Source organism: Pecten maximus, chromosome 3 (genome assembly GCF_902652985.1).
Source record: "Pecten maximus chromosome 3, xPecMax1.1, whole genome shotgun sequence".
NCBI classification, from domain to species: Eukaryota; Metazoa; Mollusca; class Bivalvia; order Pectinida; family Pectinidae; genus Pecten; species Pecten maximus.
In genome coordinates this window covers 25994421-26017199 of record NC_047017.1, presented here as the reverse complement: position 1 = coordinate 26017199, position 22779 = coordinate 25994421, and the positions used below count along the sequence as shown (strand labels likewise).

The 22779-nt window shown below is 35.6% G+C and overlaps 1 protein-coding gene across 1 annotated transcript in view; it reads left to right on the top strand.

Moving 5' to 3' along the window:
* Window positions 1–21152, top strand: part of LOC117323713 (non-symbiotic hemoglobin 1-like) — a 53673-nt gene extending 32521 nt beyond the window's left edge. The window contains exons 2-3 of the mRNA XM_033879129.1: window positions 14963–15188; window positions 18500–21152. Coding sequence (XP_033735020.1) covers window positions 14963–15188; window positions 18500–18631 — 358 coding nt within the window. The 3' untranslated portion in view covers window positions 18632–21152. The remainder of the gene's footprint in view (window positions 1–14962; window positions 15189–18499) is intronic.
* The last annotated feature ends 1627 nt before the right edge of the window (window positions 21153–22779 follow it).

Below are 22779 nucleotides of genomic sequence, written 5' to 3'. Positions count from 1 at the left end.
GTCACTCACCGAAAACGACGTTACAATATCACAATATTCTAACTAGGTACTCATACATTATATATGTCTGACGGTATCAAGACAGACACAATAGGTGTCACCATATTGGATTCACCTTGACTCCATCTGTGTTACACGAAAGTCACTGTAACCTTTCAGGTCTACCTTGTGTCATCAAATTGTCGTGGATGAGGCACTTTTCCGTTACATTCAAACGTGAACAGCTGGATTGTAATATTGTATTATATTTCATCCTACACCCTCATACATTTATCTTAAGTAACCAGCAATCTTAAAATTATCTAAAATCTAAAGCTATGGATTATTTTCATGGCGTTACCAAGAAACCGATCTATTCTTTATTGAAGGAAATGTAATTTCATGATACTAATTGATTCATTGAAGAGTATTAGATGGCGATGGTGGTAAATACAAAATGCGCTCAAGAAACATATTTTCTTCTCCTGGTTGTCTTTCAAAGGTGTATTCTTAATCGGTCTATACTCCATATTGCACCGTTTAATCTAAAGGACAACATTTCGTCGCTGATTGTCCTTGATGCAATAATTCATACAGGAATCGAACTGATAGAATTGAATAATCAGAAAAAAACAGGTTTGAAACTTCATAGTTAAGTACTTCTGGCAATCAAGATATTTTCTTCACTTTTTGTCTGCGCGTAAGGTTCATATTGCCGATTCTATTTAACATAAATGCGACTGTAATGATTGATTTTGTAGGCCTTTGAAGAATGATAGGTCCAAAAAATCCTTGATACTTTTATCTAAAAAAGTAACACTATTCATTTTACTGTTTTAATGACGGTGAGCTGATATTTCGACTTGATTTAATCATTTTTAAGCTAACCAATCGGATGAGTCATTGTGGTCACGGGTTTGGAATCTACCTATACTGAAAGGCACTGCACGTTCCTGAGGTTTATGTACACAAGTTTGCATAACTATTTCTGGCACTTCATTAAATGTATTAACTTAGTAGTCTACCTGTGTCTTAACTCAACACTTTCATCCGACGTCTATACAACCATACTAAGGTACGTTTTATTCACAATTGTGACGTAAATACAAGACAGGAAATGATTTAGTGATCAAAACAGTCTATATGGATAGTTTAATGTTGCGTTTGAAGGCGGAAATCGCAACATATGTCCAATATATCTGATTATGAGAATTCCATATCTATCGTCTGACGCACACTGCGACGTTATCGAGAACCAGCTCAACTCTGTCTGGAAAGACTTCAAGACCCTGTAATATAAACCCATACTATATGTATGAATATTATAATAAATTACTGATATGTTTATCAGTTTGCTCAAGTGCGACCAATACATTCAATTTCAATAAGATTCTTCAGTTTGGAAATATGTGACTTCCTACAGAAACGGCCAACGTGTTTGAGGAACAGAGACGAGTGGGACACCAGTTGAATCATTTGTATGACTCGATACTAACATAACAGGAGAGATGCTAGACATACACCTATTTGATGAAGCATGTATACACTCTCTCTCTCGAAAGGCGAAACATAAATGTTCGTTTCTTCGTCGTACAAGTAAACAATACAAACCGTTTACTCATTCATAGCCTGAGAAAGTGACGAGTCGGTCTTGAAACGTTGTGACGTTATTGAAACGTACATTGTTTGTGTAGAAAGTACCACTTTGATATCAGTGTCATATACCTGTTAGAATTAATATATCATCAACATTACAATATACCGTTAATTCCATTTTTTCCTAACGATACATATTTTTCCAAGTGAAATACAAACTTTCGTAAGGAATTATATTACAAAAGTCGCTGATTGGAATTGCTATTTAATCATAGAACATTATTTCCATACATAACTAAGTATATTATATAAGTTGACGTAACCCCCGTCATCAACATATGATAGCATGACGTATTGATCACAGATAAGATAGGATTTAGATACATGAAAATAGATAGGGCGACACTTTGACTGGTAAGGAACTAGTGATGTAATCAGCTTTACACACTTGGAGAACTGCTGTCATGTCGTAATCAGCCTGTAATGCCATTTGCGTTTGTGCCGGGTGGTGGCAATTGTGCTGTCCAGGATGATACACGAAAGGAGGGACGTGATGATGTGACGGCCCAGTGTGCAATGGGATCTGGTGAGACCTGCATCCACTCTAATCTAAAATCAATACCAATAAACCGATGTTTGTGCGCGCTTGTCATCGCCAAATATTGTATATGTCATGTTTTAAACTAATAGAGATACCAATTATGTAGATGTCACCTTTTGGAATCGATTTTTAAAACAGTCATACATGAAATCCGTTGACAACTGTACGTATTATGAAACATTTCTTTGTATGCTAAATAATGTTGTCCCATGTGTCTGCATGAGCTTTTCCGTATACATCGCTGACGTCAATTATTTGAATTTAATCATGATTTATTCAAGAACTATATAATGTTACACTTGTCATGCTTTCCAGCCGAACAAAGTTACTTACTTTCATTTTATGTAAATCTATTCCCAAAAGTTTAGAAATTCCACGTTTTCCGTAGCTCGTTTGATCATTTAAATTCAGACTAAATGATACCAAAAAAGCCATATTTGAATAAATTCATGCGCACAAAACACATCTCTATATATCATTGGACGAATTGCTACATATAGTGTCGACGATAAATCATAAACGTAGGATTACTGGTTAAATATTTAACCTGACCCACCAAACCGTTGCCGAACACATCTGATTAATGATTAATTAATGGGAAATACTAAAACCATCTACCGCAACGCTACCAATACTGGCAATAATTTTCTCCGATAAGAATTCCATTTGTTTCGAATCACCGTAAGCTACATGGGCATGTGACGAGAAGGGCCAAAGACAACACATGGCAATAAGAATATAGAAGAATATAATACAATATAATATAATATAATACATAGTCTACATATTGAGCTTTTTACAGTTTTCGGACTTGATACATACCTAACAGTCTATCGTGAATCAGAAACTGAAAGAAAGAAAATGTGTATTTATGAAAGTATACGGGGAATTCCCATCAATAATAACTGTGGCTGCCGGACCAAGATTCCCTGAAAATTATACCTACGATGCAATGGCGAGTTTTACAGTCCATACAAAATGGCGGAACGCCGAAAGCTGGACCTGGGGAAACGCAGACAGATTCTGCCAAAAAAAAGACGCAAACGTGAGTGGAATCGGCAAAACCCCGAGTATTTCCTTAGGAAAAGAAATGATTAGTTTGGAACTAAGCGAGAAAAGAAAAGGGAATAGACTCGAAATATGATTTTGCCGGACGACTATTGGATTGCTGGTTAGCTTAGGAACATTGTCAACTTCACCGATCTAAAATTGTATCGATGTTTTGTTGTATGCATATTGCTACATTTTAAAATTAATATTTATATGTTAACTATGTTTATTTTGTTCAGTTATTACGCGAATATTCTGTCAATATGTTTAAATGAAAGCATTATAGGCAAAGTTCACGTATGCTCGATATGTAAACAACGGCCATGTGTGTAGTTTATAATTAGCGCACGTTGTTATAGCCTCGTTCTCGGCTCCGTGACAAATCTCGCGATAAATATGAATGCGGCGAGTTATTTTTATACACTGATGTCTCAAGCACTCCCCCCGGTCAAGCGCCTAAGCCAATGGTCATTATAATGTTAGGAGAGCGTGAGTGAGCATCTTGGATTGCCATTAATACATGTGTACAACTCTAATTTTAGGTTGTTTGGGAGTATGTGGCTTTAATAGTTACCAACTATTTGACGTAACAGTCTGTCCAGCTATATGTTTAAAAGTACATTTGCCATGACATTTTGATAGAGAGCACAAGACAAATTTTGTCACTTGTATTTTTCATCCTGAAATTACTTCTCAATGACTGCATATTATATTGTTCCGTGTTTAATGATATCATTGTACCATAAAATATAATAAGGGGCCATGAAATATATCAGGTAATTATCCGAGGTTCATGATTTACGTTCAGAGGGAAGCTGAGAAACGGACCAGTCTGTGTTGTCGTGGCTGTATCCTGTGCCAAGACACTGTACCCGTATTGCTTACCTGTCGACGATCATTACCATCTCATACATTACATACACACTTACCACCCTAGTGTACACGGGCTATACTTAGTCATTCTGAGTCTGTGGAAGATAACTGAGCTGTTTTCGTCACGTCACGAGCAATAAATGTATTGGTTGTGTTAGATAACATTTTTTATCCTGCAACTGGCATCTTCATTGTCAAAGTACACCTACCACATTTATTTTGCTGTATTCGGCAGTGACGGAAACAGCTGTATTTCAGAATCTTAGCACGCGCGTCAAATCGACTGACCTACTTTCAAGTGAAACAACGTTTGAAATGCGAACATACATATGGAACATTGTTAAAACCGTTTCACTTCTTTCTTCACCCTCGCCATAACACAGTTTATATTTTAAAACACCAACAATACACCATACTTGTTGGACAAATTCCTATAATGAAGTATGAAACATTTCAAAACCCTCCCCAACATTATACATCGACCGTCATTACCTTGTGACGCCAACAGTGGGGTTTTATACTCCCTACTGTCACCTGTAATATATCAAGTAGCAATTAAAACTAATGTGAGTATCACGTGGTTTTTCATCTTATATTTCCCAAAAGAGAACATTGCGTCTGATAAAGACATTACATTTGCGTTCTGAGACATCTTTTTAAGGGAATATGGAAACAACATCCGGAAATCAATGAAAATTGTCGAAACATGGTTCCTTTAACTATTGTCTGTACTAAGCAACGCTGTGCTTTTTTCTTGCAAATTCAATTAAATATCAAGCAGCAATGACGCATGATAATGACGGATAAAAAACCGCATAACAAAAATGTAATGAACTTGTATGTACATCCCCTTGATGCATTAAGTTAAGGGTACTGCTACAGTCTGTATTTATCGTCCCTGCAGGTAGGGCGTAAGAATTGTACTTGCTGCCCCCATTGCATGATCGTAGGAGGCGACTAAATTTGGGATCTTATCTTTTCTCTTCTTTCTGAACAACTTTCTTCTTCCTAATGTCTCTCTTGACAATGCTTCACATTTGGCCTTTAGTTGAGCATTCGCCGCTGTGAGGAAGGCCTTGGGTTCTGTCCCCTAGCCGAGACATACCAGAGTCTTTAAAAATGGTAGTTGCTACTCCTGCTTAGCGCTCAGCATATTGGGAGTGGGACGACTGGTTCGCCCGTTGTCAGTATAATGTGACCGGATGGGGTGTCCTGCTGGGTGTCTTCGGCAGTATGCTCCAGTGAGGTAGCACTATAAATCGGCAAAAGTTCCGGCCTATCACAAGGAGACTTAACACGAAAATACCGCAGCCTCCCAAAACACACATACGCACTCACCACACTGCATGCATGTCGAACGCACGGGAGGCCGTCCTTAAATGACCTTAGCTGTTAATAGGACGTTAAACAAAATAAACCAAACAAATCGGTCGGTGGAAATTGGATACTTCCTAAAAATAATATGCATAAATATCTATTGATGCTACATCTAAAATTGTACACTGCTTCTCACCAATTATTGATACATTGACACCCGCATAGAAATATAACAAAGGGAAATGAAAAACAATTAATAACAACGCTCTAAACCTAGCGAAAGCGGCATACCAAATTTTCGAGATGCAAATAAGAATGTGCCCAATTCAAGTAAGAAGTTAAAGCATTTAGTGAATGATAACACCAATCAATATGTAACGGATTATGTTTGTTTTAAATTATCTTAACTACTCTTTGTCAGAGAGGCAGCTTCTTAAATAAACGACCATGTCTTCACTGTGTTTTGGGTCTAACATTAATGCCGTTAATGCCAAGGATTTGTACTCTAAGGAATTGTCGGTGAAACACAAATGATCTATTTAATGTTTTCAAACTATTGTGATTTTTTTCTAAACCTGGCAACATAAACATCGTCTCAACATCCCTGTGGTACTTTAAGGAGATATACGTTAATTAAAGATGTTATAATGTCTTTAACTTGAACGTTTTAATGGACGCCTTATGTACCTTCGAGAGAGAGAAAAAAAATAGGTACATGTATCACCCAAGGTTTGATAAAAAATCCGATTCCAATTACTTGGAAAAGCATTTTATTTTAAGTACTTATTCGAGGTCGAGGGATTTAGAAAAAAAGTTTACGAGAAAAGCTAATTCCAAAAGAAAGGGATTCAGATGGAGTCTTATCTCGGCGATAGTGATATGTTTTGTTTCGTTTTCCCTGTATGAGATTGACACCCCATTTTTTTCCTGAATATCTATTTCTGTATATATAAAGTACTGACGATTAACATTGGCAGTTTCGCCAACTACAGAATATACATCTTAAGACTTCATGATTATTAATCAATTGATTTAAACGAATGATATAGATATCATTAAAAAAGATCATTCTGAACTGCAGGACATGGAGAGTATTTTGATATTCGTCGAAGATTTTATTTTCCGGCTTAAAAATCCAAAACAAAACTGGTATATCGATTGTCTTCTTTGTTCTTTGTTCTTTTCATATATCATATATATATCTAAAATACATTGGGAAAATGATATCAGTTGCTCCGAACAAACAATAAAATGACCAAGAGCACGACACCTATTAACGATATTCCACAGGTGGGTAGGTTTAACCACATGTATTGATGACGTAGATCACCGCGTTAGAAATTAAACGGAGTCTTTATATCATACATATGAGAATGCATCTTCTCCTATATAACACATTTGTGCCTTAACACAATAATAACTCAAAAATCATATAAATTGCAAGGCGGGACCACGCCCAGACTAATTTCATTCTGATTCATCCCTCAAACGATTGAAATAATATTTCTCCTATATAACACATTTGTGCCTTAACACAATATTAACTCAACAATCATATAAATTGCAAGGCGGGACCACGCCCAGACTGACAAAAGACAGGTGGGTAGGTTTAACCACATGTATTGATGACGTAGATCACCGCGTTAGAAATTCAACGGAGTCTTTATAGCATACATATGAGAATGCATCTAATATTGCCTTAATAGATACTCACGTACCTATAACGCCTTCGGTTTGCGCCAGCTGTGACGTATATGTTGAACATCATATATGTACGTCTATACCCCCAAAGTAGCATTATTTCCTGACACAATATATGTAATGGTTTGTACTTCAACTTAATATAAGTCTTATATAAATAGGTGTACCACATACAATGTATGTAATATTACCCCTTACTTAATTTAGTCCATTTAAACCCACTGCATTAAGGTCGAACATTATATCAGCTGAAGGCTGTTTATGGTGGGCAGTAAAACAATAGTATTAAGGACAAAAGAACGTACATCAGTAAACAATAGCCTAAACCATATATTCGCGGGTAGCACTTTAACGTATTGTAGGCTTAACAAGTCCAAGTATATCCTAATACTGTAGTTAATGTTTTTCATTAAAAAAAAAAAAAAAAAAAATGAAATTTTGCGAAATGAATTTTTAAATCTTTTATTGAGGACCTTGAACTTATAGAGATGAATTACCCCAGGTAATACAAATTTTGTATTTGTGTGGGCTGTTTGGTTAATACTACAATATACAGGAACTCAGACATCCTTGCCCGCAGCATTTCCAGAGAAGAGTGCTTAAGGTTCCTATATGTTAATTTAACCTTTGGAAATGCGTCCTTTAGGAGTTGATTACGTGCCTACCGTAGATTGATAGCACAGTGCCCCCGCCAAAGCTCTATATCTCTACATACAAAAATATTCCCTAGGCTGTGTTAGCATCCCCTGAAACTGTATTCCCTTAAGCTCAGTTTATAATACACTTAGATGGTTATGGCCTCCCAAATCTCCCGTTTATAGACGGTGTCGTCGTAGCATTGAGCCTTGTGTCACTGCAAACAAGGACTACAGGAATCGGTGTCTTCTATACCCGGCTCAGCAACAATAACTCGCAACGACAGACGTGTTGGTAAAGTAAACATAACGAGCGCTTGCTTAACAGAAGGACGAGGAGACAAATACTGGCAGACAAGATAGTCAACTAACATGTTCGATTTAACAGCTGATCCTTAACAGACGTGCCGAGGAGAAAATCAAATGTCTGTGTTTACGTCCCAGGACACTATGATGTACGAGCTACCATGTGCTATTTACTGGTGACAAGGCTACTTCACAGAGTAATCAGATTGATAAACAAATATGTAATGGTGTTTTAATAAAGTTTGCCATTGCTGCTGAATATCGTAGTTGCAACAATACACTGAAACAGAGGCAAAACGGAAGTAAAGTCACTTTAATTGTTGCTTTATGTTTTGAAGCTATTATTTTCAGAACTGATCTTTAAATATATTATCTTGATACGCATCGAGTTCATTGCTCAAATTATTGTGAAGGTGTATTCATTTGAGAGATACTGAAAACTTAAATCAAGTGTATTTCTTCTGTGAATATAAATATTGTTCTTATCTTTACTTCTTATATTTTTGCAGTCGTAATGCTTGAGATATTTGAACGATGTATTTGATTTACATATAAAATTTGAGATATAAGAATCAGATATTTTTAATGTCGGAAGCTTTTATAATATATAATAGATGTACGGAGTAGTGAGAAAGGAGTTATACGGAGTAGTAAAATAATAGCTATACGGAGTAGTGAGATAATAGATGTACGGAGTAGTGAGATTATAGATGTACGGAGTAATGAGATAATAGATATACGGAGTAGTGAGATATTATAATAAATGTACGGAGTAGTGAGATAATAGATATACGGAGTAGTGAGATAATAGCTATACGGAGTAGTGAGATAATAGATGTACGGAGTAGTGAGATTATAGATGTACGGAGTAATGAGATAATAGATATACGGAGTAGTGAGATATTATAATAAATGTACGGAGTAGTGAGATAATAGATATACGGAGTAGTGAGATAATAGCTATACGGAGTAGTGAGATAATAGATGTACGGAGTAGTGAGATATTATAATATATATACGGAGTAGTGATATACTATATATACGGAGTAGTGAGATACTATATATACGGAATAGTGAGATAATAGATGTACGGAGCAGTGAGATAATAGCTATACGGAGTAGTGAGATAATAGCTATACGGAGTAGTGAGATAAAAGATATACGGAGTAGTGAGATACTATATATACGGAGTAGTGAAATAATAGCTATACGGAGTAATGAGATAATAGCTATACGGAGTAATGAGATAATAGATGTACGGAGTAGTGAGATAATCGATGTATGGAGTAGTGAGATAATATATATACGGAGTAGTGATATACTATATATACAGAGTAGTGAGATACTATATATACGGAGTAGTGAGATAATAGATATACGGAGTAATGAGATAATAGATATACGGAGTAGTGAGATAATAGATATACGGAGTAGTGAGATAATAGATATACGGAGTAGTGAGATAATAGCTATACGGAGTAGTGAGATAAAAGATATACGGAATAGTGAGATAATAGATATACGGAGTAGTGATATATTATAATACATGTACGGAGTAGTGAGATAATATATATACGGAGTAGTGAGATAATAGATATACGGAGTAGTGATAAAATAGATGTACAGAGTAGTGATATACTATATGTACGGAGTAGTGAGATATTATAATAGATGTACGGAGTAGTGAGATAATAGATACACGGAGTAGTGAGATATTATAATAGATATACGGAGTAGTGATATAATAGCTATACGGAGTATTGAGATAATAGATGTACGGAGTAGTGAGAAAGGAGATGTACGGAGTAATGAGATACTATATATACGGAGTAGTGAAATACTATATACATTATATACGGAGTAGTGAGATAATAGCTATACGGAGTAGTGAGATAATAGATGTACGAAGTAGTGAGATAAAAGATGTACGGAGCAGTAAGATAATAGATGTACGGAGTAGTGAGATAATAGATGTACGGAGTAGTGAGATAATAGATGTACGGAGTAGTGAGAAAATAGATGTACGGAGTAGTGAGATAATAGATGTACGGAGTAGTGAGAAAATAGATGTACGGAGTAGTGAGATAATAGATGTACGGAGTAGTGAGATAATAGCTATACGGAATAGTGAGATAATAGATGTACGGAGTAGTGAGATAATATATATGCGGAGTAGTGCTATACTATATATACGGAGTAGTGAGATACTATATATACGGAGTAGTGAGATACTATTTATACGGAGTAGTGAGATAATAGCTATACGGAGTAGTGAGATAATAGCTATACGGAGTAAAGAGATAATAGCTATACGGAGTAGTGAGATAAAAGATATACGGAGTAGTGAGATACTATATATACGGAGTAGTGAGATACTATATATACGGAGTAATGAGATAATAGCTATACGGAGTAGTGAGATAATAGATGTACGGAGTAGTGAGATAATAGATATACGGAGTAGTGAGATATCATAATAGATGTACGGAGTAGTGAGAAAGATGATGTACGGAGTAGTGAGATAATAGATGTACGGAGTAGTGAGAAAATAGATGTACGGAGTAGTGAGATAATAGCTATACGGAGTAGTGAGATATTATAATAGATATACGGAGTAGTGAGATAATAGATATATGGAGTAGTGAGATATTATAATAGATGTACGGAGTAGTGAGATAATAGCTATACGGAGTAGTGAGATATTATAATAGATATACGGAGTAGTGAGATAATAGATATATGGAGTAGTGAGATATTATAATAGATGTACGGAGTAGTGAGATAATAGATATACGGAGTAGTGAGATAATAGATGTACGGAGTAGTGAGATAATAGCTATACGGAGTAGTGATATAATAGCTATACGGAGTAATGAGATAATAGATGTACGGAGTAGTGATATAATAGCTATACGGAGTAGTGAGATAATAGCTATACGGAGTAGTGAGATAATAGATGTACCCAGTAGTGAGAAAGGAGATGTACGGAGTAGTGAGATACTATATATACGGAGTAGTGAGATACTATATACATTGTATACGGAGTAGTGAGATAATAGCTATACGGAGTAATGAGATAATAGATGTACGGAGTAGTGAGATTATAGCTATACGGAGTAGTGAGATAATAGATGTACGGAGTAGTGAGATAATAGATGTACGGAGTAGTGAGATAATAGATGTACGGAGTAGTGAGATTATAGCTATACGGAGTAGTGAGAAAGGAGATGTACGGAGTAGTGAGATACTATATATACGGAGTAGTGAGATACTATAGCTATACGGAGTAGTGAGATAATAGCTATACGGAGTAATGAGATAATAGATGTACGGAGTAGTGAGATAAAAGCTATACGGAGTAGTGAGATAATAGATGTACGGAGTAGTGAGATAATAGATGTACGGAGCAGTAAGATAATAGATGTACGGAGTAGTGAGATAATAGATGTACGGAGTAGTGAGATAATAGATGTACGGTGTAGTGAGATAATAGATGTACGGAGTAGTGAGAAAATAGATGTACAGAGTAGTGAGATAATAGATGTACGGAGTAGTGAGAAAATAGATGTACGGAGTAGTGAGATAATAGATGTACGGAGTAGTGAGATAATAGCTAAACGGAGTAATGAGATAATAGCTATACGGAGTAGTGAGATAATAGCTATACGGAGTAGTGAGATAATATATATATACGGGGTAGTGAGATAATAGCTATACGGAGTAGTGAGATAATAGCTATACGGAGTAGTGAGATATTATAATAGATGTACGGAGTAGTGAGATAATAGATATACGGAGTAGTGAGATAATAGCTATACGGAGTAGTGAGATAATAGCTATACGGAGTAGTGAGATAATATATATATACGGGGTAGTGAGATAATAGCTATACGGAGTAGTGAGATAATAGCTATACGGAGTAGTGAGATATTATAATAGATGTACGGAGTAGTGAGATAATAGATATACGGAGTAGTCAGATAATATCTATACGGAGTAGTGAGATAATAGCTATACGGAGTAGTGAGATAATAGCTATACGGAGTAGTGAGATAATAGATGTACGCAGTAATGAGATAATAGCTATACGGAGTAGTGAGATGATAGCTATACGGAGTAGTGATATACTATATATACGGAGTAGTGAGATAATAGCTATACGGAGTAGTGAGATAATAGCTATACGGAGTAGTGAGATAATAGATGTACGGAGTAGAGAGATAATAGATATACGGAGTGGTGAGATACTATATATACGGAGTAGTGAGATAATAGATATACGGAGTAATGAGATAATAGATATACGGAGTAGTGAGATAATAGATGTACGGAGTAGTGAGATAATAGATATACGGAGTAGTGAGATAATAGCTATACGGAGTAGTGAGATAAAAGATATACGGAATAGTGAGATAATAGATATACGGAGTAGTGAGATAATAGATGTACGGAGTAGTGAGATAATAGATATACGGAGTAGTGAGATATTATAATAAATGTACGGAGTAGTGAGATATTATAATAGATATACGGAGTAGTGAGATAATAGATATACGGAGTAGTGAGTTAATAGATATACGGAGTAGTGAGATAATAGATATACGGAGTAGTGAGATAAAAGATATACGGAGTAGTGAGATAATAGCTATACGGAGCAGTGAGTTAATAGCTATACGGAGTAATGAGATAATAGCTATACGGAGTAGTGAGATAATAGATATACGGAGTAGTGAGATATTATAATAGATGTACGGAGTAGTGAGATAATAGATATACGGAGTAGTGAGATAATAGATGTACGGAGTAGTGAGATAATAGCTATACGGAGTAGTGATATAATAGCTATACGGAGTAATGAGATAATAGATGTACGGAGTAGTAATATAATAGCTATACGGAGTAGTGAGATAATAGATGTACGGAGTAGTGAGATACTATATATACGGAGTAGTGAGATACTATATACATTGTTTACGGAGTAGTGAGATAATAGCTATACGGAGTAATGAGATAATAGATGTACGGAGTAGTGAGATTATAGCTATACGGAGTAGTGAGATAATAGATGTACGGAGTAGTGAGATAATAGCTATACGGAGTAATGAGATAATAGATGTACGGAGTAGTGAGATAATAGATGTACGGAGTAGTGAGATAATAGATATACGGAGTAGTGAGATAATAGATGTACGGAGTAGTGAGATAATAGATGTACGGAGTAGTGAGAAAATAGATGTACGGAGTAGTGAGATAATAGATGTACGGAGTAGTGAGATAATAGCTATACGGAGTAATGAGATAATAGATGTACGGAGTAGTGAGATAATAGCTATACGGAGTAGTGAGATAATAGATATACGGAGTAGTGAGATATTATAATAGATATACGGAGTAGTGAGATAATAGATATACGGAGTAGTGAGATATTATAATAGATGTACGGAGTAGTGAGATAATAGCTATACGGAGTAGTGAGATAATAGCTATACGGAGTAGTGAGATAATATATATATACGGGGTAGTGAGATAATATATATATACGGAGTAGTGAGATAATATATATATACGGAGTAGTGAGATAATATATCTATACGGAGTAGTGAGATAATATATCTATACGGAGTAGTGAGATAATACATATACGGTGTAGTGAAATACTAGATATACTAGATTGTTAAGAACAATAGGTAATCAAATGAAACGAGTGATTCGCAGAGAATTCAGAATCAGGAAATAATACCATTGAAAGTGTCATTTATGTTTTTAATGTTACCTTTTAGAACATTTGTCGGACCAGCAATAATTTTTTTCAAAGTTGATGTCATACAAAACATTGTTAAAGAGAAAACAGGCTCTCCAAAGTTATTTCCGTTTTGGGATTACGTGTACGTGCACCAATACCACCGGGACAATAAATAAACAAAAACAAACAGGCTTATTGTTGTTTGTTAGTACACGCCATTTCATCAATTCATTAAACAATCAGCGTGGAAATTCATACCGCATTTACCGAACGTTTAAAGTGGGATATGGTACAAAATTAATTTCTTTGCCATTCAAGCTGTTTTTGCTGAAAATAAATATACGTTGCTTTGAATACATAACTAAAAAGAAGTGTTACAGCGGTAGATGGCATAATTGCATTTCGCCTCCAGCTTTGAAGTAACCGTAATCATGAAGAGTAGATTGAGGTGTAAACTAATCACAGACAGAGCGGGGGCTGTGATTACTAGAATTGGAGAATACACATGAAAGTTTCACTTCGTTTTCAAATATTGGTTTGGTTTTTGAAAGTAATTGTGTGTAAAAATTCGTCTTACTTCTATTCTCGTACGTAATTTAACTGTAATCGACTATTATGAAACTGATCATTTTTCGATAGCTGGTATTTTATAGAATTGAACAGATGGATTGTCGGATATCTAAAATGACCTAATAGCGATGCTGTGATACAAAATGTTAACACTTTCTTAATCTCTAATGATTACAACTAATTGGTGAAGGGGTATTGCATGCGAATCTCCTATCCTTGGATCGATTTCCTAATCTGGATAATTATGAATATAATTTGCAATAAATTTAGGTAAAGTTAATCTGACGTCGATGCTAAACATGCAATCATGTTACAGGTGTATTCAACTTAACAATGTGCTGTTCGTATTATCTAAACTTCAAAATGACGTCACTGTCAAAATACCATTACTGATAAAGATGTACGTATTTGTCATCAGAAGACCCCATTATTGATCATCATCTATCTCTTTCAATTTGTATAATGTTGAAGCGATTTCATTCATCCACGGTTCTTCATTCATATTTGCAGCATACACACTCATTAGAAAACCTGTTGACGTTCTTTCCTAATTAGATTCATGATAGAATTACATCTCTTTTATTATTTCAGGCTGTTTGAGACTCATCCAGATGTACAAGACGTTTTCATGCCATTTAAGGGACAATCCAAAGAGGATTTGAAACACAGCTCACAACTCAAGGCACATGCGTTGAGAGTGATGAACACAGTGGAGAAATGCCTTGGGCGGATGAATGAACCTGCAAAGCTACAAGAAATGCTTCATGACCTTGGCACGCGCCACGTCATGTATAGTGCCAAGGTCGACTATATTGACGTGAGTAGCGGGGTGCAAAACTCGGCCTTGCCTGATCATTACAATTATTGATAACATGCAACAATACTAGTTAAAGACTGATTAAAAGAAAAATAACGAAACTGTGTGTCATTTCTACTACAATCCTGTTAATGACACCCAGATATAATTAAATGGTTGACGCGTTTCATGTAAAGAGGGAATAATTACTACAGATAGCTTGTTTCACTGAATTTAATACCTTTTTAAAAAAAAAAAGGGCAAATGCCTGCATTCAGTAATAAGAAATACTGACGGTTAATGAACAAAAAACAAAAAACAAAAAAAGTGATTTGATAATAACTGTTTAGCCGTGAATGAACATTTCTACCCCTTATACAGGTTATATAGATCTATCATTTACTATTGTGTTTGTTTGTTAACATGTGATCTCCCTGACACAAAAATCATGCTATAGTTGAAATATTTTGGTGGTATTTTTTTTAATTCGTGTTTTTACCATTTACAGTTTAATTGTAAACGACCTAAATAGGAATTTAAATATTTACAGTGAAATGCCCTGATTTATTTATTTATTTGTTTTCGCTTGTTCATAGAATACAAAAAAATACAATTTAAAAATGTATTTGGCATGAAAGGGCGTAGTTTTGTTTGTTTTTAAGAAGCATGAAACAATGAAGAGTGTTTGTAAGTATTACGATATACAGAAAAAGAAATCGATTTCCCGGTTTCCTGTTTTGCCATTAGAAAAAGCAGCAACATCACAGGCATGTATTGGCAAGACGGAAAACATGTTTCTGTGCAAAACAATTCCAGTTAAATGGTTTCATTTCTGTAATTACTGAAGCCCGATTCAACAAAACTCTACTTGGATAATTAACACTTAATCTAACACGGAAATGACTCTATATTAGCAATTTGTCCCTTCTTTCATTAAAATCGGAAAGCAGAATGGTACCAGTGATTAATGTATCAAATTTCAAACTTTTTGGGTTAGGTAATTGAAAAAAGCATTACGTCAACAGCGTGAAAACAACTATAAATAAAAAAGCGAACAATCAAGTAAGACTCGCATGCCTCTGGTTGAGTGTAATATACCGCTTAATTGGATTGCTTGTGAAGAAACCACTAGGAAGCTTACAGTAAGAATGTTTTACGTAAACACATTCGATCTTCTTGGTGATATGATATTTGTTTTATTTGCTGTGAACCATTAAGTCTGGGCCTTATTGACTCCAGTGTTATTGGTGTGCAAAAAAGGCAACTAAAATCATATCCATATGAAGAAACCCAAATGTAGGTACCCCGAACAATTTTGACAAGACAATTAATCGTTAATAATGGATGGAACGCTCTGCAAATGTGGGATGACGGAACTGTTACTTGCTTGGTAAAGTGGTCACGTCACTCGATGTATGACGGAAAAGCTCTCAGCACGGCCACTTATGTTGTCTATGACCTCAGGTTCTATCTAAGCAAACAACGGCTTCATTCGGACCGCCTGGTCCAGGTGCGGGAACAACCACGATATTACATCATCTCTGTACGGCAAGGTCAACATTATTATGCAAGTGAAGCCTGCATATATGGCATGGGTTTGCCATTGCTTACTGAAATTGTTTTATATGTTAATATTAACAAGTATTTTAATAAAATAAATCTTAACTTGGGCTCAATAAGCATTTCTTCCTATATTAACAACAACCAATATTCATAATCTGTTCAAAACCATTGTTTTGGTATATGTTATTTAACAATTAATTAAAGTAAGGGGATGAGGAATGAATAGAAAGTTTATGATTTCCTGATCCTATGCCTATTTCCCGAGGTGAAAGCTCCGATACAGACCGCAGAGACATCGAAAATATTTGTATATCTTGTCACTTAAACTCAAAAGAAACTAAATTAAACCAGGGTGAACTACGATAAACAGGATTTAATGGCCTTTATTTCAATCTTAAAGTTTCGCAAGACAAATTGTGTAAACTGGCTTTTAGCTTGGCAAATGATTTGTCGTTGATGATATCCCGTTTCGTGTCCGAAGAAAACGATCTTGAAACATTTGTAACTGGTGCCATGTTCGGTATAAACTTCATCCGCCTCTCGCCTGATTGACTTTGCGAAACACCCGAGTGCAGGCGTGTTTTAGTCTTGCAGGGGTATTTCAGTTCCCAGACTAACACCCGAGACTAAAACACAGCTAAGCGAAGTCGAGAAATATAATCGATTTAACCAATTACCTTGATATAGAGCAAATAAAGTTGGAGAATAGGAATTGTTTTAGGTTAAATCGATTTACCTTCCTCAAGAGGGAATCGGACTAACCATAACCCCTGACTGATGTCGCGCGTGTGTCAGTGCGGCAGAAAATATGCCATGCGACCATTATAGGTAAGCCAATACTATAATATGTTTTAGCGTACATGTAAGCTCTCTCGCATGACTAGCGCGGTCGCCTCGACATGTTTATGTGGCGTAGTACAACACAGCGGAAACTCTAATGAAAACGACTATGCTTAGGCTCTGACCTCGTCTGTCCGTTAAAGCCAATCTGCGCCGTGATTCCGCGCTCGGGACCTGGTCTATGTCATTCTGTCACTCTTCAGTCGCTGCAAGATAGCTATGCCATCAAACCAGTGGACTGCCTAATGTGTTTGTAGGCACGCTCAACACACCGCAGAGTTACCTATAACGTCATCTCGTGGTCCAGTGATGGAGCTGTGTGCCTTAAGCATGCAATTTTGCTATACTTTCTGATATCCTAAGATAGCAGTCAAGTGGTAAATTAATCTAGTTCCGAGTTGGTCCTAATTCTTTAACTCGTTCTCGGGATATAGATACGTTGTTTTGTGTGTCTATTTGCGTATACACATGAATTGTAATTGCAATTTATTTAATTCATAAAAATACAAAACTCATGCAAGATATAACCACACAACTGAGGCATGTCCGGTACAAATGATGAGTGTTATTTTGTTACTCTAGTGGTTTGTGAAACGACTTTGGTCGTTCCCTGATCACCAAAAAATGTCATGCAGAACTACTGATTAAAATGGCGTGAGGAATGCATGAGAATCGCGCGCGTGTGTGTTTGTGTGCTTTAACTTGTATACCAACTTTGATATTACTGCCAATGTCAATCATTTTATTTGACAGATGGGTGGTTTTCATGGTGTGCAATTCAGAGATTTGCTCCTTTAAAACCTCTTTATATAAAACCAAAACCATCGAACAAAACTCCCCTCTATAAAATATAATCCAGTGCATGCTCATTGTAAGTCATAGTTCTCAGCTACTAATTTACTGAATGCCTTGACCTTTGTATTTTCCAGCTGATCGGTCCCCAGTTTATCTGGGCTATCCAGAGTTCCATCGGAGACCAGTGGACACCGGAAGTAGAACAAGCCTGGTCAGACCTATTCAAACTCATATCACACTACATGAAGGCAGCCATGGTATTCTGATGTACCGTAGTAAACACGAGGCGATATCAATCGAATTTCCAACAATCCAAGTACATGTTATCAAAGTGTAAATAGTATCAATCAATGTACAGTTTTAGAAACAGATGAGTTAATGTACTGATAAATGGCGAGGACAGGACATGGGATCTTTGGAAAATGTGCAGGACTTAGACAATTGTCCGAAATACTTCAGTGCGTGTGCACTTGTCGGAATGACTTATATGTAGAGTGGTGTGTGCGTCGATCATGTCCGGTGAAGTTAACTGAAGTAACATGTTTGATTCCCTAAGCGGACAGTTGGCATGGGATATATTTGTGTGAAAAGGCTGCCTCTACCTTTAGGTAGACGGTGGCGATACGGAGCGTGATGACACACTGTTCATCTAAGTGGGATTTTCACAAATAACTAGTTTCATTGGGTATTGATATGTAATGTTGTTGTAAATAGACCGATAGAAGAGGGCGGATTGTTACATCTTAGTTAGAGAACTGACCAAATGCACGAGTTTGTCTTTGTCAGACATCTGGAATATTTTTGATTGATAACATTACCTTATCATTATAAACAATAAATCAAACATCATTTGATAGATTTTTTTTCATATCAAAAGGTGAAAAATATACATAATGAACAAGAACTGATGTCAACGTCAAAACGTTGTTGCTATTATTTGTAGATATACATGTATGTATCTTTCACTTCATTATCCAAAATCGTAATGCCCGTGAATGTAAGTACGACGAACACAAAACGTGATCCGTAGTACGCTGTGTATATATAAAAGCACGGATATCTGGTAGCATTTTCCTAATCTCCTTTTTTAAATAAGTTTAACCCGAAGAAATAGATCCTTTACAGAAAGCCATCTTTCTTTCCTCTTCATATAAACAGCAAATCCAGTCAAAACATTGATATTTTACAGGCCTATGAATTCCTACTATGGTGCAATTTAACAGAAATTACTTGATGAACTTTCAGTATGTTTCATGTCAAACTGTCGGACTTGCTGTTGACATGTAATTTGGTAAGCTTTTTGTAAATTTCACCAAAACATACAAAAAAAACATGTTTCAGGGGATATTATTACCTCATTTGTGTCGCATATATTGCACAAAATAGCCATGTCGTTTTGTTCACAAGTGTTCGAAGCAAAAAATAGGAGAATTGGTTTGACCAGATTTGATTTCACAGTATGTATAAACACTGTTTTATCTTGACCTTGAAATTTAAATGACAGCCGTAAATAATATCACAAAAATAGGGCATATAAGGTATTTCAAACATAAGAAAAATTGTATTAGACACTCTTGACAATGCAACAAGACTGCTTTTAGAAAAAAAATGTTCGACTGTTGAGTTTGAAGTAAAATATGCCTATTTCAAAAAGAGGCCACAAACTCACTATCTTAACAATTTGATTTAAAAAGAACCATCTTACTATAATCAGATGTCTTAAAAGTATGATAAAGGAGGATTTAATTGATTGAAATGCCTCCCTTTATACACTATTTGTGAAATATTATTCACAGCCGTCATTTGCATTTCAAGGTCAAAACAAAATAAGCATTGTTACGTACATAAAGTCAAATTCTGTCAAACAAATGTTCCTACCCTGTGATATAGACACTTGTGAGCATAACAGCTCGGCTATTTTTCAGGTTTGGTCATTTTTGTGACTCAGAATTATATTCCATGTTACACCATAACACAAAGAAATTCTTAAGAAGAAAAATGATAGCATCTACAGCAAATTCTGATTGTGATTGTAAGAAACTACATGTCCTAACTAACATTTTGGTATATTACATTACTATTTTTGTGCAATTTTTTATTATATATTTGAAATTCAAAATTATTTTGCTACATAGATGACCCTTAAGAATTCAATACTTATCAGTAATCATACATTATTGGATAAACAACAATGAACTGTTTGCTCATATATTGACACTTATTAAATATTTCTGCTCAAAATCTGTCTAACCTGAATTCAATATTCCATGCTTGAATTACATAATGTATATAATGAGTCCGGGATAGCGACAAAAGCAACGTAATTAATCATTACAGCTATACAGACAGTGTCTGAAAGCTCGTTATACCTGTTCTACCGACAGTGTACAACTGAGACAAACAAAAATGGTTTTGTTTGAATATAGTGATGAATTATAATTCACTAAGATATTGATATGTCGATCGGACATACCCTAAAATAGAAATGAAAAACGCATTACATTCTTTAACTGCCTACCTCAATGTTTACTTACATTGCAACTAAAAAGATCATTTTACATAGATTATCTAATATCTCTTTCTCCTTGGCATAGTCTTACTGCTTATTACAAACTGACAAATCGGGGTGAGGGTTGATAAGGATTGATTGATTCAAATTGATAAAGATTTATTACTATAAATGTTTCTCACGACAGGTTGTAGTGAAAATGGTTACTTTCCAGTCATATTGTAAGCATTGTCATAAGACTATACCTGTTTTTTAACAATAAAATTTGTGACGTTTCATTTCATGTATGCCATCAGTTTTCAAATCAAAATGATTTAAGCCATTATGTTACTCATTTTATTGGAAACAGAGAAATACAGGCACAAATCTGCGTTCAATGCCATCAGAAAAGCTAAGTCGTTAAATCTACGCTCTACTACACCAACTCACATTGATATACAATGAAGAGTTCAAAAAGACACTGTGTCCAGAAGCGTACAAAGGCGCTGTCATCACGAGATATAGACGTTGTAAAACCAATTATCTGCGTAAGCGGTTCTCCTGAAAATCACTACAGGGATCGACGAATACTCTCACTTCATAAAGATATACATCGAAGTAAATGACATTGCATTCTCCATTCAAATGCTCTTAATTTCCCAGAGTAATCGGCAATTTGTATTTACTTGTCCTCAAGTCCTCAAGGTGTTTGAGATATCTCTCGAAGTCAGACAAACACTTGTCGCGATAGACTATCATATGTCAAACGTGGTTGTGACTAGGATTGGACACATACGTGACGTATGTTTCGTTGTCATGTCAACTTGTGTGATGTCTAGCCCTCCGATGATATTGATGACCAATTTAAGGTAAAATTCACTACAAATCACGTTTTATTTACGATTGCCTTCGTGCTCTGAAATCCTTAATTTACGGAAAAAAATAACGTCCTTCCCATTTCAGGTCGAATTTATCGGAACGTATTCCACAATTTCGTTCTTTTATTTGAAAGTCTCATTACCATCACCGCCTGTTAATTATATCTTCTGGTAGTAAAAGTACTCTTGTCTAATGCAGTTCACGTGACTATGCCAGAAAATCGTACAACAATATTTCATTATCCCTTTTTTAATCATTTGACATTAGTTATCAAGTTATTTTAGCGTCTTCTTTGTCAACAAGACGAAAATGATTGGATGTTAGATTAAAGTTTTTGTATTACCAATTAGGATTGGCAAAGCTGAATGATACCTTAGTATCCGCTTAACAACACAACCAGTAGTGACATCTTACAACTGACCTGTTAACACGATTTCGAGTCGATGTTGACAACTGACGGTTAAATGACAAAACCAGTTTTCGTGAGATGTAGGTTGATGAAGGCCATAGGGAAATTTTTTGCTCGACATCATGATCTACTTTGGTGTCATGGGCAAAATGTCGCTTCTTGATTTCTGAAGGTTTCATTATATTTTCAAATAAAGCAACGTTCGATTTGTTGTCGTTTCAATTTTACATTCACGGGTAGTTTATATATCCGTGATAAGGTTATTGTAAACTTTTTAATATTGACCTCTTTTTAGAAGAACGTTACAACTAAGATGTGTACTTCTTGAAGAGACATAATGAAGTGCGGTCAATAAGACGCTACCGCTACGCTTAATTGGAATATACATGACGATTCTGGCATACAAACATTTCAGTCAATTTGGTTTAGCAATAGTACGAGCACAATGGTGTACAGAGGACGGGCGATATGAACGTGCACTTTTAACAAGTTAAGTAGGTTGAATTATAAATAAATAATCCGTCTGAAAGGATATACACTGCGTGTCAGCTGAATACAGGTCGATATTTAACGAAAAGAATGCACTCATAGATAATTTGAAAGAGACATGCACTAGAATAGTGTCAGCCTCTGTATCC